A 13,328-nucleotide genomic window follows, 5' to 3' on the forward strand; every position below is an offset into this window, starting at 1 on the left:
CGCTTGGGGCGACTCGGGCTGCTGGGTGGCTCCCCTGTCCCTCCTCCCGCCAGAGTTCCTCTCGTGCCTTCCCCCTCCCGCGGGCCGCGCGCGCGCTCGCGCACGCGCCCGCTCCAGCCTCTTGTGTGTCCTCGCGCCCCCCGCCCGCCCTCCCCGCGCGCAGTGTGCTCCGCTCCCCCCACCCTCCTCCTCCTTCCCCCCTCCCGCCCGCCCCGCGCGCCTCCTCCCTGGGTTCCCCCTCCCCCACTGCCGCCTCCTCCTCCTCCCGCCCCAGGGTGAACGCGAGCTACCTCCCTCCCTCCCTCCGCCATGGATCCCGGCAACTGGAGCAGCTTCATCTTCCAGGTAACAACCCCCTCCCCCGCCCCCCACCCCCCCTGCCCACACCCCCTCCCGCCCGCCCTCCCTCCCGTCCCACCCCCCCTCCGCGCGCCCGGTGCGCGCGCAGCTGTCCCCCTCCCTCCCTCGCGCCCTCCCCCGCCCTCCCCGAGGCGCCGGCTGGGCGCGCGCGCGGCGGGGGCCGACACTGCTCCCTCGCTCCCCCCACCCCGCCCCGCCGGGCTCCAACCGCCGCCGCCGCCGCCGCCCGGGCCCCCGCCCCCGGCCCCCGGCCCCCGGCCCCGCGGGGCCTCCCGCCCCCACCCAGGGGGCGTCGCCGCCGCCGTTGCTGCCGCGCTCCGCGGCCCGCGAGGCGCCCTCCTTCCCTCCCTCCCGCCGGCCGGGGCGCGCGGGCGGCGGGGCGGCCCGCGGGCCATGCGTTCGGCGCGGCCCAGCCCGGCCGGCCGGGGGCGGCGCCCCGAGCCCGGGCCCCGCGCGGCCCGCGCCCCCGGCCCCCGCTGAGCCCCGGGGGCCCCGCCGTGGCCGAGGCCATGTTCCCCGTGTTCCCTTGCACGCTGCTGGCCCCCCCCTTCCCCGTGCTGGGCCTGGACTCCCGGGGGGTGGGCGGCCTCATGAACTCCTTCCCGCCACCTCAGGGTCACGCCCAGAACCCCCTGCAGGTCGGGGCTGAGCTCCAGTCCCGCTTCTTTGCCTCCCAGGGCTGCGCCCAGAGTCCATTCCAGGTGAGTAGGGGCCGGCCGTGGCGGGCCGGGGCCGGGAGGGCGCCGACCCGTGGCCGCGGCCCACACGGCGCCTTGTCTTCGCAGGCCGCGCCGGCGCCCCCACCCACGCCCCAGGCCCCGGCGGCCGAGCCCCTCCAGGTGGACTTGCTCCCGGTTCTCGCCGCCGCCCAGGAGTCTGCCGCGGCCGCGGCTGCCGCCGCAGCTGCCGCTGCCGCCGCCGCCGTTGCTGCTGCGCCCCCGGCCCCGGCCGCCGCCTCTACAGTGGACACAGCGGCTCTGAAGCAGCCCCCCGCGCCCCCTCCGCCGCCCCCGCCGGTGTCGGCGCCCGCTGCCGAGGCCGCGCCCCCTGTTTCTGCCGCCACCATCGCCGCAGCCGCGGCCACCGCCGTCGTAGCCCCAACCTCGACGGTCGCCGTGGCCCCGGTCGCATCTGCCTTGGAGAAGAAAACAAAGAGCAAGGGGCCCTACATCTGCGCTCTGTGCGCCAAGGAGTTCAAGAACGGCTACAATCTCCGGAGGCACGAGGCCATCCACACGGGAGCCAAGGCGGGCCGGGTCGCCTCGGGTGCTATGAAGATGCCCACTATGGTGCCCCTGAGCCTTTTGAGCGTACCCCAGCTGAGCGGAGCCGGCGGGGGAGGGGGAGAAGCGGGAGCCGGCGGCGGAGCGGCTGCAGTGGCCGCTGGTGGCGTGGTGACCACCACCGCCTCGGGGAAGCGCGTCCGGAAGAACCACGCCTGTGAGATGTGCGGCAAGGCTTTCCGCGACGTCTACCACCTGAACCGACATAAGCTGTCGCACTCGGACGAGAAGCCCTACCAGTGCCCGGTGTGCCAGCAGCGCTTCAAGCGCAAGGACCGCATGAGCTACCACGTGCGCTCACATGACGGCGCTGTGCACAAGCCCTACAACTGCTCCCACTGTGGCAAGAGCTTCTCCCGGTGTGCACAGGGTCTCAGCCACCCACTATGCGGGTGGGGAGGGAGGGACAGCAACGGAGGTGGCCTGGCCTTGGGTGGTGGGAGGGAGGAGGTTTCAGAGGATGGGGACAGGGAGCCACTCCCAGGGAGGAGGGAGGAAAGCCTCTCGGTTACCAGGGAGCAGGGGGTGGTACTTAGCAGAGGAGGTGGGTCCTTGGGTTGTAGGAAAGTTGCTCTTGGGAGGAGGATGAGACAGCCCTGCGTGAGGGGAGGGATTTCCTGCCTAACTAGGACTCTGAAGCCCAGGCTTGGGAGAAAATGCAGAGACCTTTAGGAAGGCCTGTAATACCTACGAAGTTAGGCAGATTTAGGGGCACCTCCACATCCCAGGGCCCTAACCCCAGCCCCAACCTATCCCCAGGCCGGATCACCTCAACAGTCACGTCAGACAAGTGCACTCAACAGAACGGCCCTTCAAATGTGAGGTAGGAAGCCCACTTTCTCCTGTCCCGGTTTTCATGATTTTGATCCTCATTGTAGCTGTCTGAGTTCAGCCTCTCAGACCCCCTTTTTCTCTCTCTCTCCTTTTTGCTTTTTCACTCCATTTTCTTCATCCCTTCTTCAAGGCCTCATCATCTCACTCCCATTTCCTACAGATCAAAGATCCCCAAGGCTCTGATTCCTTTAACCTCTTGCCCCCCTTTCCCTACTCCCCGAAGCTTTAACTTTCCTGACACCCCCCACGCCCCTCCCCCCTCCCCAGAAATGTGAGGCAGCTTTTGCTACGAAGGATCGACTTCGGGCGCACACAGTACGACACGAGGAGAAGGTGCCATGTCATGTGTGTGGCAAGATGCTGAGCTCAGCTTACATTTCGGACCACATGAAGGTGCACAGCCAAGGTCCTCACCACGTCTGTGAACTCTGCAACAAAGGTACATGCTGAGGGATGCCGGGAGGGCCAGGGACAAAGGGTGGGATCAGAGCCAGAGACCCTTCCACAGATGTGGGTTAAAGGTGTTGTAGCCAAGAGCTTGTGGCATCTAGAGTCCTTTGGGAAGCAGATGAAGCAACATTGGGATGACTGAACATCGCTTAAGTTCTAAGAGGTCGTAGCTGGAGGAGATCGTCTACCAGAAAGAGTAAACTTCTGGGTGTGTGTGGGGAGAGTGGGAGTGGTACATGGCTGCTCTGGGGAAGGAGTGGTCAAGAGAGTCAGTCCCAAGGGTTGGAAGGCAAGCTTTCAGCTCTGCAGCCACAAGTTCTCCTCTTTGGCTCCTCAGGCAAGTGGAGTAAATTGGCAGGGGTTTAACAAGCATGCACCCTACCCCAGTAGCAGAGAAAGCTGCTTTTAAACAGATTGACTTGTTCACTGAGTAACCGGGCTGAGACTCTATAGGGCGCTGGAGGGAGGGGACACAGCCGTCTCTGCTGAGGGTCAACCCTTCAAGTGGCTAGGAATCAGTGTCCTGTCACCCGGGAGAGATCCCCCAGCCATGGAGAATGGGCTCTGATGAGGGTACCAAGGCCGAGAAGCTGACACCACTCAACCAGGCAGGCCCCAAGTTCAGGGAGGGGCTGTACCCCATCAGCCCCAGCAGAGTAGTTGGCCCCAGGCTACCAAGGATGTGGTGGGAGGAGGACAGGGCCATCTGAGGAGGGCATCCCCAGCCTAGGAGAACAGCCCCGTCTCTGGGGTCTCCGCTTGGCTGACCCCATCCCCCCATCCCAATCCACCCCCCCATAGGCTTCACCACGGCAGCATACCTGCGCATCCACGCGGTGAAGGACCATGGGCTCCAGGCCCCGCGGGCTGACCGCATCCTGTGCAAGCTGTGCAGCGTGCACTGCAAGACCCCTGCCCAGCTGGCCGGCCACATGCAGACCCATCTGGGGGGGGCCGCCCCCCCTGTCCCGGGAGATGCCCCCCAGCCACAGCCCACCTGCTGAGGGGGACCCCTGCACCCACCAGGCAAGGCGTGGGGCATGGCTGGGGGGGGGATGGGTGTGTGGGACGAGGGGGCTCAAAGGGCCCAACAGGGGATCTCAGGAAGGCCAGGGATGCCCATCTATCACTTAAGTTAGGGAGATTTCTGGGGACAGGGAGGGCCCTTCAGAACTGGGTAAGGATGCAGGCTGAAGCCTCTGGGGACCAAACAGGAAGTGAGCAACGGCTGTGTCCCAGGGGAAGAAGGAGTCTGGGGCAAGGGGCAGGGTTCTTGCCATTCAGATTGCGCTGTGATCTCCTGGTGTTTTTCTGGTGCAGGTACTGGTGAGGTCTGTCCAATGGCTGCAGCGGCGGCGGCAGCAGCAGCGGCGGCAGCAGCGGCGGCAGTGGCAGCCCCTCCCACAGCTGTGGGCTCCCTTTCGGGGGCCGAGGGGGTGCCTGTGAGCTCTCAGCCACTTCCCTCCCAGCCCTGGTGAGCTCCAAGTTGATGGGGAGGAGAGGGGAAAATGGAGGAAAGTCCCTTGGTACCATCTCCTCTTTCCCTCTCTCTTCCCACCAACTCCTCACACTTACCCCACCAACCAAGGAGCCTCCAGAAGGAAAGGAAGGAGAAATGTTTTCTTAGGGGAATTCGCTAGGTTTTAACAATTTGTTTCTCCTGCTTCTCTCTTCTCCTTATCAGACCTGACCCCACACACCTGTCCCCTTGGTTGTGTTGAAGCCCCCTGGACAGGGGCAGGGGTGGCAGAGGACAGGAGCAGCCACTGCCCTCATCCCCTCTCCTCTCTGTAAGCCCCTGCCCTGCCCTTCCAGGGATTCGTGAGCCTTCTCCCTTGATGGTCCTTGCTCTCCTCCTTCCAGCCCCCCTCAACTGTCTGCTGCCCCTCCTGGGGAGTTGGTGCTTTTTTTTTTTTTTTTTTTTTTTTTCAGGGGGAGGGAGAAGAGAAAGGAGGGAAATTAAAGATTCTGTCCCAGGGAGGGGAAATGGTGAGATTTGAGAAGGGGCAGAAGCAGGGAAGGCAGAGGTTGTACCTTCATAAGGTGGGGTTGTTTGGGGTCGGCCCTTGGGATCTCAAGATCCTACTTGAGAATCTGTCAGGGCAAAACAAGTCAAGGGGAGCAAAAGAAGGAGCCACTAGGGCCAGAGGCAAGCCAAGAGATGGAATCTTAGGGGGCCAGGGTAAATGGGGGGATCCAGGGCCTAGAGGTGCTTCCTGGGGTGGGGGAATGCAGCCGCAGTGTCTCCCCCTTCTCTCTCCCACCCCAGCTCCAGCCCTGGCCTTTTCTTTTCATCCCTCTCCCCCACGACAAGCTGTGGCCCTGGCCATGTCATCGTGTTCCTGTGTCCCCTGCATGTTCCCCACCCTTCACCCCCTCCTTTTGCGCGGACCCCATTACAATAAATTTTAAATAAAAACCTGTCTCTGACTCTGGATTGAATGACTTGCTCTCACCAAGGCCCCTGTCCCCACTCCCAAGGAGTTTCTTGGGCCTGCTGTCAGTCCCAGTCTTGCTCTGCCCTGTGTGGCTCTGGGGCTCTGGCTCCTCCCTCCCCAGAGGCAGCACCAGTGGCAGCAGCCCAGATTCAGGGTGAGGCCACAGTTCTAGTGGCTGTGGAGAGCAAGTTCCAGGACTCCCAGGTCTCCGGGGAATACCCAACCTCGACAGGCCCAGAATAGCCACTGGAGGTTTGAAGAGGCCTGGGTTAGAAACCTAAACAGAGTTGCTGGACGTAAGTGCTGCCCTCCACCATCCATACCTATTGCCTGCTGCTCAGATCCCAGCCAAATACCTGCACACCCTTAAAGCCCTGAGAGGTGATGGATGCAGCAGCTGTGGAAAGGCTGGAGCAGTCAGCCCTAGGACTGGGAGCAGAGGCTGAGAAGGAAAAGTGCAGGTCTCACCACCTATCCCCTTCATTCTTGGCATGGTCCACCCTGTGTTTACTCAGGCTTCTCTGTCCCAGCCCCCTCCTTGTTCCAGACTGTCCCTGCAGCCTCCGCCCTGCCCCTTGGAATTCCCTTCCCAGTCCTTGCTCCGGCCCTTACAGGGACCCTTTTCTTGAACCTTCCAGTACCCATTTCTGCTGCTGCTTCCTAGGGGATAGAGGAACTTACTATTCTTCAGGTTCCCATCTCTGGAAACCCCACTCTGTTCTCACTCTACAGCCTCCCCATGTTTTGCCTCATCTCCCTTCCCCTCTTTCTGCTTGTAGGGGTGCCTCCCTATGGTCCTGCCTGTCTTACAGGTCCCGTCTCCTCGCAGACCCTTCTCCGTTTCCTCCAACCAGGACCCCCGGTGACCGTTGGTGGGAGGGGCCCCGGGCTTGGGAAGGGGGCACCCCCAGGAGGCGCACGTGGGAAGGGGCAGGGAGGCTGCGTGAGTGGTCCCCCGGCCGGTCGCCCGGGTAACGCGGGGCCTGGCATGAGTGGCTCCCTTGGGCTGGCGGGGAGGGGCGGGAGGCGTGCGAGGGGCGGGGGCGGCGCGCGGCCGCAGCAGAGCGTAGGGGAGGGGACCTGAGAGGAGGGAGAGGAGGGGATGAGCAGAGGGGAGGGGAGACCCGCCGCCTCCCTCCCTGGCTCGCTGACTCGCTGACTCGCTCCCTCCCGGGTTGCGGCTGCTGCAACGGTGGCGGCGGCGGTGGCAGCAGCAGTGGGAGCAGTCTGGAGGCCGGCGTCGAGGTGAGACGGGGATGGGCTGAGGCTGCGGGTAGGACTGGACGGACAGACGGCGGGCGCTGTACGGGAATGCGGGTGCCTGGCGGACTGGATGGTGGTGCTGGGCGCGCCACACCAAGGGGAGGAGGAGGCGTTGGTCCTCCGGGGCGAGGGAATCCCCGGGAGAGGGGCTGAGAAGGGGCTCAGAGGAGATGCCCAGGTTCCCCAGGGAGGGGCAGGGGCGTCTGTGCCCCAAACGCGCAGCAAGAAACGCGCACCAGTTGGGTGCCCACGAGAAGAGGGGAGGATGCAGAGGGAGTGGAATGTGAGTATCGGGTGCTCTGCCCAGTCTGCCTGTCGGAGTGTACGGGTGTCTGCACAGCTTGTTGATTTTGGGGTGCTGGGCCATCTGCTAGGATCTGAGAGTCTGGATCTTGTTGGGTGGACCCAGGAAGAGACCATGGGGCGGGTCCTGTTTACAAAAGGGTTAATCTTGCCACCGCTCTCCAAGCAGAAGACTTTGAGCAGAGCACTCCTCCCCAGAGAAGTCCCACCCTAAGGCAAAGGAAACCCCAACTTTTCTTCCTCTCCCCAGAGGCAGCCTATGGCAGCCCTGAGGCAGGAGCATAGCCCTCTTGGGCTGCAGTGCTGAGAGCCACTGCTTCCCTCCTCACACCAAGCCTGTCTCCTCCTTTCCCAGGATTTGCTGCTGTCTCTGCTGCTCCATCCTTCCCACAGAGGCCCTCTCCCCTCTCCCATCTCAAGATGGCAGCCAGCAGCTCTGAGGTCTCTAAGATGAAAGGGATAGAGGAGGGTCCCCAGACTCAGGGAGAAGGGCCTGGCCATTCTGAAGCCGGAATTGGCCCTCTCCAGGTCCCAGCTGGGGTCTCAGATGAGCCAGAGGCCCTACAGCCAGGCCCAGACATCACTGGGGCCCCTGTGGACTCAGAGCTCAAGGCTGGGCTGGTTCCAGAAACCACAGAGACGCCAACTGGGGCCCCAGAAACAGCCCAGGCCAGAGACCTCAGCTCAAGCCCAGGAGGGGAATCAAAGGCCCACTCCAGCCTGGAAGAAGCATGCCAAGAGCCAGCATCCAAACCCGAAGTGAGCAAAGAGGCCACTGCAGACCAGGGGTCTGACCTGGAATCTGCAGTCCCACTTGAGCCAGCCTCAGAGCCCACTCTCCAGCTGGACCCCCAGTCAGACCCTCAGCCAGACCCCCAGCCAGGTTCCCAGCCCACCCCCAAGCCAGCTCTTCAGCCAGAGCCCTCTACCCAGGAGGACCCCACTCCTGAGGTCCTAACTGTGGGGGAAAAGCAGGAGAATGGGGCAGTGGTTCCCCTGCAGGCTGGCAATGGTGAAGAGGGCCCAGCCGCCCAGCCTCACTCACCACTCTCAACAAAACCCCCCCCAGCCAATGGGGCTCCCCCCCGCGTGCTGCAGCAGCTAGTTGAGGAGGAACGACTAGGAAAGGCTCACAGTGGTCATCCAGGATCTCCTCGAGGTAGCCTGAGCCGCCACCCCAGCTCCCAGCTGGCAGGGTCTGGGGTGGAGGGGGGTGAAGGCACTCAGAAACCTCGGGACTACATCATCCTCGCCATCCTGTCCTGCTTCTGCCCCATGTGGCCTGTCAACATCGTGGCCTTCGCTTATGCCGTCATGGTGAGCCCCACGGGACCCTGGCCCAGGCCTGCTGTGGCTCCCAGCTTCCTGCCAGTGCTGGGACAGAGCCCCAGGAATAGCCTCACCTTCCCTCCCCTCTCTGCATGGATTTTACTTTCCAATTACAGGCCCTTTGCTTGCCTCTCCCTAGGAGTTCACCCTCTAAGCCACCCCTGCCCTACCCTTCAGGTGGGAGGGATGTTGGGACATGTTTCACACAGCCTTGCTGACCAGTGCCCTCCTCCCCCTACTTCTCCAACCTTCCTTCCTCCCTTAACCACTGTCCACGGGCCGGACGACTCTTTCACCTGATCCCTGCTGGGTTGGCTTCTCCTGACCTGGGCCATGGTGTCCCTACCCCTCACCCTAACCCCAGTCCCGGAACAGCCTGCAGCAGGGGGACGTGGATGGGGCCCAGCGCCTGGGCCGCGTGGCCAAGCTCTTAAGCATCGTGGCACTGGTAGGGGGGGTCCTCATCATCATCGCCTCCTGCGTCATCAACTTAGGCGGTGAGTGGGGGTCTGGGACAGGCTGGGAGGAATGGCAGGGTTGGTAAGGGCAGCTCTACTAACCCCTGCCCCTGCTCTCTCCTGTCTGTTCTCCCTACTTCTCCTTTGTCTCTCCTTGTCTCTCCCTCCCCTCCATTGTTTCTGCCTTTCCCTCCCTTTCCTCTCCCACAGTGTATAAGTGAGGGGCTCTGCCCTGCATTCCAAGACTTTTCCTCCTGTTGGGAGCTGCCTTGGGCCCATCCTCCCCTGGGGGGAGCCCAGTCGATGGCCCAGACCCGCACCCATAGGGACCAAGGGAGCCTGAGCGGCCTTGTTTACAGCTTCCTTCCTGCTCCTGCATCCTGCCAGGCTCCTCTGCCAACCGTAGGCTTCCCTTCTCCCTGCACTGTTTCCAACCTTCTTGCACTTCTGCCTGCATCCCCTCCAGCCTCTCGGTCTCCCTATCCCTGCACTTCAGGAAACCTCCCTGCACTTCTGGAAACCTCCCTGAACATCTCCCAGACTCTTTGCTCTCAGCCTCCCTGCATCTCTCCCATCCTTCCTGCACTTCTCCCAACCTCCCAAATCCCCTGCACCTCAACCCTGGTCTCCCCTCCCAACTTTCATTGTCTTGGCATCTTCCCCCATTCCTTTCTTCCTTCATCATCTCCCCTTCCCTCTCCACACCCTCCGCCCCCTTCCTCTTCCTGCCTCCTCATCCCGCCTCAGCATCCTTTCCTCCCCTCAGGATCCTCTCCTCCACCCTCCTGCCACAAAGACTCCAGCACTTAGATCAGGCTGGGGGAGGGGAGCGGTGCCGGGAAAGGGCTCCCTAGCCCCAGGCTCCGACTGTTCTCTGCTCGGACCACCCAGGCCCAGACGCCGCCAGGTGCGGGTCCCAGAGCTGGCAAGCCAGGCCTCAGTTTGGGGACTCGTGCAGGGGTGGCGAGCACTGTTCCGACCACGCACCTGGGAGAAGGGAGAGGCGCGGCTGTTGACCCTCCCAGGGCAGCCTGAGTTGACCTGTCTGACCTAGGCTTTTTAACCCAGTTAGCGAGTTCCTTAAAGGCGTTGGGGCTAGGGTTATTCACGTGCTTTGTAACGAAAGAACTCCAAAAATAGGACCAAAGCTCCCAGCTGCAGGGAGCGAGGGAGGGGCGGGGAGCTCTATAATTATTTTCTGAGAGGACAAGGGAGGTTTGTTGCACGCGACAGCCCACTGAGGAGGCAGGGACCCAGCGACGACGCGGTTCGGAGTTGGCGGGTTTTTTGTTTTCTAAAAAAAGTATGGGAAAAAAACCTAAAAGTCTAAAAAAAAGGATACATCAAACTGATTCTCCCTTTTTGTATGCCGGATGCTGCATGAGTCTGAAACACTAATAAACGGAGACTGCATGAGATTCGCCTCCAGCCTCAGTCGGTCCTTGCGTCGGTCCACCGGGGGGCCTGCGGGACCACCGCCTCCTTTCCGCCAGAACCCACCAGGTGGTATGCGCATGCGCCATCCCGGTGGCCATCTTTACTGTGGGCCGAAGCTTATTATCCCCGAGTGCCTACTTGCGCATGCGCCTTCCCTTGCTTTCCTCTTCCAAGTAGTTTTGACTAGAGTGGACCTCCCGCGCCATCTCTGCGCCTGCGTACTGTGACCCTGCGCAACCCGGGAGGCGGGTCTTAGCTCCAGGTGCGTACGGCGGCTGAGGTGGCGGAAGTGCGAGGTGTGGGGAGAGGGGCGGTGTGAAGGCGAGAAGAGCGGGGCCGCCCCTCTCCGGCCCGGAAAGTGGTTTCTGCCGATCCCTGGGAACATCGGAATACCGGATCTCGATCCGTGGGGCGGGATCCTTGGAGGGGACTGAACGCTCCTTCCTGGGAACGGACGGTCTGGTCACAGGGACAGTTGGAGCCTGATTGGAGAGACATTCCCTAAACCCCTGGGGAGCCCAGTCCCTTGGGGGGGAGCGGGGGACCCCTAGCTTAGTACTCGTGCATCTCCTATCATCGCAGGGCCCCTTCCCTAGTAGCCTATGTCCCTTGTCCGGGGTCATGGAGACATTGCGGCCACTACGGCGGTGCCTCTGTCTGAAGAAGGGGAGGTGACCTCCGGCCTCCAGGCTCTGGCCGTGGAGGATACCGGAGGCCCCTCTGCTTCGGCCAATACACCCGAGGAAGAGGGGGAAGGGAGCCGGGAGGAGGCCGAGCGTGAGGGGTCCGGGGCCGAGGAGGTGCAGGGAGAAGCCCCTAGCGCTGAGGGGGAAGAACATGCCAACGGAGAATCCGAGGACTGGTGCGTGCCCTGCAGCGATGAGGAGGTGGAGCTGCCCACAGATGGGCGGTCCTGGATGCCGCCGCCCTCCGAAATCCAGCGGCTCTATGAACTGCTGGCTGCCCACGGTACCCTGAAGCTTCAAGCTGAGATCCTTCCCCGCCGGCCACCCACGCCTGAAGCCCAGAGTGAAGAGGAGAGATCCGATGAGGAGCCAGAGGCCAAAGAAGAGGAAGAGGAAAAGTGAGGGCACACCCTGGCACCTTGTCCCTGGGGCTGCTCCCCCGATGCCAGGAGAAGATAGGGAAGGGAGGTGGGACCTAGGAGCATGGAAAATGGAGGAGGGAAGAGCAGGAGAGGAAGAGCTGGCAGGCTGGGGAGCTCATGTGTGGGTGTTTGGGGGGATCACCCTCACCCTCACTTTCTGTCCACCTGTCCCAGACCGCACCTGCCCACAGAATTTGACTTTGATGATGAACCAATGACACCAAAGGACTCTCTGATTGACCGGAGACGCACCCCAGGTACAGACAAGAGGGAAGAGTTGGGGGGAGGTGAAGGGCCTCTGCTCCCACTTACCCAAAAAGTGACTCCCTAAAAGAGGCCTTTGCTTGGTGCCTTGGTTGCTACACAACTTGTAGCTGCAGGAGAGAGCGTTCACCCAGTGGTACCATCCTTCCAGCTTAGATGGACACCCTTTAAGACACTGTCAGATAATTCCCATCTCTTTTATCTCCATCTCCCCAGAAGTCCAAGTCTTCCTGGTCATTTGTTATTGTCTAATCCACATCTCTATACTACTGTATATGTGTATCTGCTAATCTGAACCAATTTCTCACTCCATGTGCCTTCCTACAATTTACCCTTGGAACCATCTTGATTTCTCTTTCTCTTACTCTAGAGATCAAGTTAACAGCCAATCCTGTTAGCCCTGCCTCCACGACATTTCCAAGTTCATCTGCTACACTCCACCTTCGACACCACACCCTCATCCAAGCCACCATCTCTCTTGCCTGGAGAGTTGTAGTAGCTCCTAACTGGTCTCCTTGCCTCCAGTCTCGGCAACCGGAATGGTTCTTTTAGAACATAAATCATGTTACTTCTCTGTTTAAAATTCTCCAAAGGATTTTATAGTTGGGGGGTAAGAGCATGTCAAGAGAGAATCCAACCCCCACTCTCCAGGCCGCCAAGGCTTCCAAAGGCATTTCCATTTAAAATAAGAAATCCAAACCCCGTCTCATGGCCTGTACGTCATTTCTTTGGCCTCGTTTTTCACATCTCCCCCAGCTCTTTACGCTCCTCTTTGAACAGCCCTCCCTGTTCCTGCCCTAGGGCCTTTGCTCTTGCTCCGCTCCGCGCCCCCCCCCCCCGCCCCCCGCCCCCCGCCTCCCGCCTGCGATGCTCTTCACTGGTCTTCACATTACTGACACCTTCTCATAATTCAGACCTTCATTGCCCAGCCCATCTGAGGCCCAGCCCTAAACCTCAGAACCTCCCTGTGGGAGGCCTGCAGATCTGTATGTTTAACGAGCTCCCCAAGTAGTAACATCCAGGCAGGTCTGGTGCACACTGCCTCACTCCCTTCCACATTTCTCACCTTCCCATCCTCCAGGAAGCTCAGCCCGGAGCCAGAAACGGGAGGCCCGCCTGGACAAGGTCCTCTCAGACATGAAGCGACACAAAAAGCTGGAGGAGCAGATCCTTCGTACTGGCAGGGACCTCTTCAGCCTGGACGCAGAGGACCCAAACTCCACCAGCCCCCCACTCCGGTCCTCAGGGAGTAGTCTCTTCCCCCGGCAGCGGAAATACTGAGACTGCTGCCGCTGCCTTTAGGATGCAGAGTGTGGACCTGCTGGGGCCTTGGCCCTCCTGCTCTAACCCGGCGTGCTGGGAAACTTGGGAAAAAGAGAAACTCCAAGCTCCCAACCACAGCACTTTGCCAGAAAGAGGACCTGTGTGTATGTTTTCTGTTGAACATCTCTTTGGACACATGTGCTGAATTTTCTGAATCTAAAATAAAAAATGGAAAGTTATCTTCTCTTAGTGGAGGGGCTGCAGCTGGAGCCCAAACAGTTGTGGAGAGGCAGAATTGTGTTCCCCCAGATTGGGCAATTAAAGCCAGGTGGGCAGAGGTGAACTCTCTCAGCACCTGCCCCCTTGCTCAGGCCGTCTGACCCCTCCAGTGCTGCCAGCTGACTGTGAGGCGAGAATTCCCGAGCGCTGAATGAGCGCAGTGCCTTCAGCTGCAGTAGAAGCTGCCCTGAGGAGAAACCGAGACCCCGCTGCAAGGGCCCTTTAAATGCCCAGGTCCCACCCCCCCCCAGCCTGTCTC

The 13,328-nt window shown here is 61.4% G+C and overlaps 3 protein-coding genes across 7 annotated transcripts; all 3 read left to right on the forward strand.

The window, feature by feature from the left end:
* The first annotated feature begins 228 nt into the window (after positions 1–228).
* MAZ (MYC associated zinc finger protein) lies at positions 229–5,350 on the forward strand. 4 transcript variants are annotated; one of them, XM_058569650.1, is made up of 7 exons: positions 229–345; positions 975–1,061; positions 1,146–2,002; positions 2,403–2,466; positions 2,745–2,916; positions 3,729–3,953; positions 4,248–4,330. In XM_058569650.1, the coding sequence occupies exons 1-6, from the start codon at positions 310–312 to the stop codon at positions 3,929–3,931; spliced, it is 1,419 nt and encodes a 472-aa protein (XP_058425633.1). In that variant the 5' UTR covers positions 229–309; the 3' UTR covers positions 3,932–3,953; positions 4,248–4,330. The 4 variants fall into 4 exon arrangements, with proteins under 4 accessions (XP_058425633.1, XP_058425634.1, XP_058425631.1 ...); XM_058569651.1 differs by lacking the exon at positions 3,729–3,953 and having other exon boundaries at positions 233–345; positions 4,248–5,350; XM_058569648.1 differs by lacking the exon at positions 229–345 and having other exon boundaries at positions 628–1,061.
* Positions 5,351–6,532: 1,182 nt separating this feature from the next.
* Positions 6,533–10,136, forward strand: PRRT2 (proline rich transmembrane protein 2). Of its 2 annotated transcripts, XM_058569656.1 has the most exons (3): positions 6,533–6,610; positions 7,287–8,248; positions 8,625–10,136. In XM_058569656.1, exons 2-3 carry the CDS (start codon positions 7,352–7,354, stop codon positions 8,802–8,804), a joined length of 1,077 nt encoding a protein of 358 aa, XP_058425639.1. In that variant the 5' UTR covers positions 6,533–6,610; positions 7,287–7,351; the 3' UTR covers positions 8,805–10,136. The 2 variants fall into 2 exon arrangements, with proteins under 2 accessions (XP_058425639.1, XP_058425638.1); XM_058569655.1 differs by having other exon boundaries at positions 7,287–8,707.
* A 78-nt stretch (positions 10,137–10,214) lies between these two features.
* Positions 10,215–13,029, forward strand: PAGR1 (PAXIP1 associated glutamate rich protein 1). The gene is made up of 3 exons (XM_058569657.1): positions 10,215–11,239; positions 11,438–11,520; positions 12,609–13,029. The coding sequence occupies exons 1-3, from the start codon at positions 10,758–10,760 to the stop codon at positions 12,806–12,808; spliced, it is 765 nt and encodes a 254-aa protein (XP_058425640.1). The 5' UTR covers positions 10,215–10,757; the 3' UTR covers positions 12,809–13,029.
* The last annotated feature ends 299 nt before the right edge of the window (positions 13,030–13,328 follow it).

The sequence above is a fragment of the Diceros bicornis genome, chromosome 26, assembly GCF_020826845.1.
Source record: "Diceros bicornis minor isolate mBicDic1 chromosome 26, mDicBic1.mat.cur, whole genome shotgun sequence".
Classification (NCBI taxonomy): domain Eukaryota; kingdom Metazoa; phylum Chordata; class Mammalia; order Perissodactyla; family Rhinocerotidae; genus Diceros; species Diceros bicornis.

Bases quoted from the DNA above. Each gene is read 5' to 3' on its own strand.
- MAZ (XM_058569648.1), top strand. From the start codon at position 870: ATGTTCCCCGTGTTCCCTTGCACGCTGCTGGCCCCCCCCTTCCCCGTG. The intron at 1,062-1,145 runs GTGAGTAGGGGC...TTGTCTTCGCAG, and splicing joins GCGCCCAGAGTCCATTCCAG to GCCGCGCCGGCGCCCCCACC. The intron at 2,467-2,744 runs GTAGGAAGCCCA...CCCCCTCCCCAG, and splicing joins AACGGCCCTTCAAATGTGAG to AAATGTGAGGCAGCTTTTGC.
- PRRT2 (XM_058569655.1), top strand. From the start codon at position 7,352: ATGGCAGCCAGCAGCTCTGAGGTCTCTAAGATGAAAGGGATAGAGGAG.
- PAGR1 (XM_058569657.1), top strand. From the start codon at position 10,758: ATGTCCCTTGTCCGGGGTCATGGAGACATTGCGGCCACTACGGCGGTG. The intron at 11,240-11,437 runs GTGAGGGCACAC...CACCTGTCCCAG, and splicing joins AAAGAAGAGGAAGAGGAAAA to ACCGCACCTGCCCACAGAAT. The intron at 11,521-12,608 runs GTACAGACAAGA...CCCATCCTCCAG, and splicing joins TGACCGGAGACGCACCCCAG to GAAGCTCAGCCCGGAGCCAG.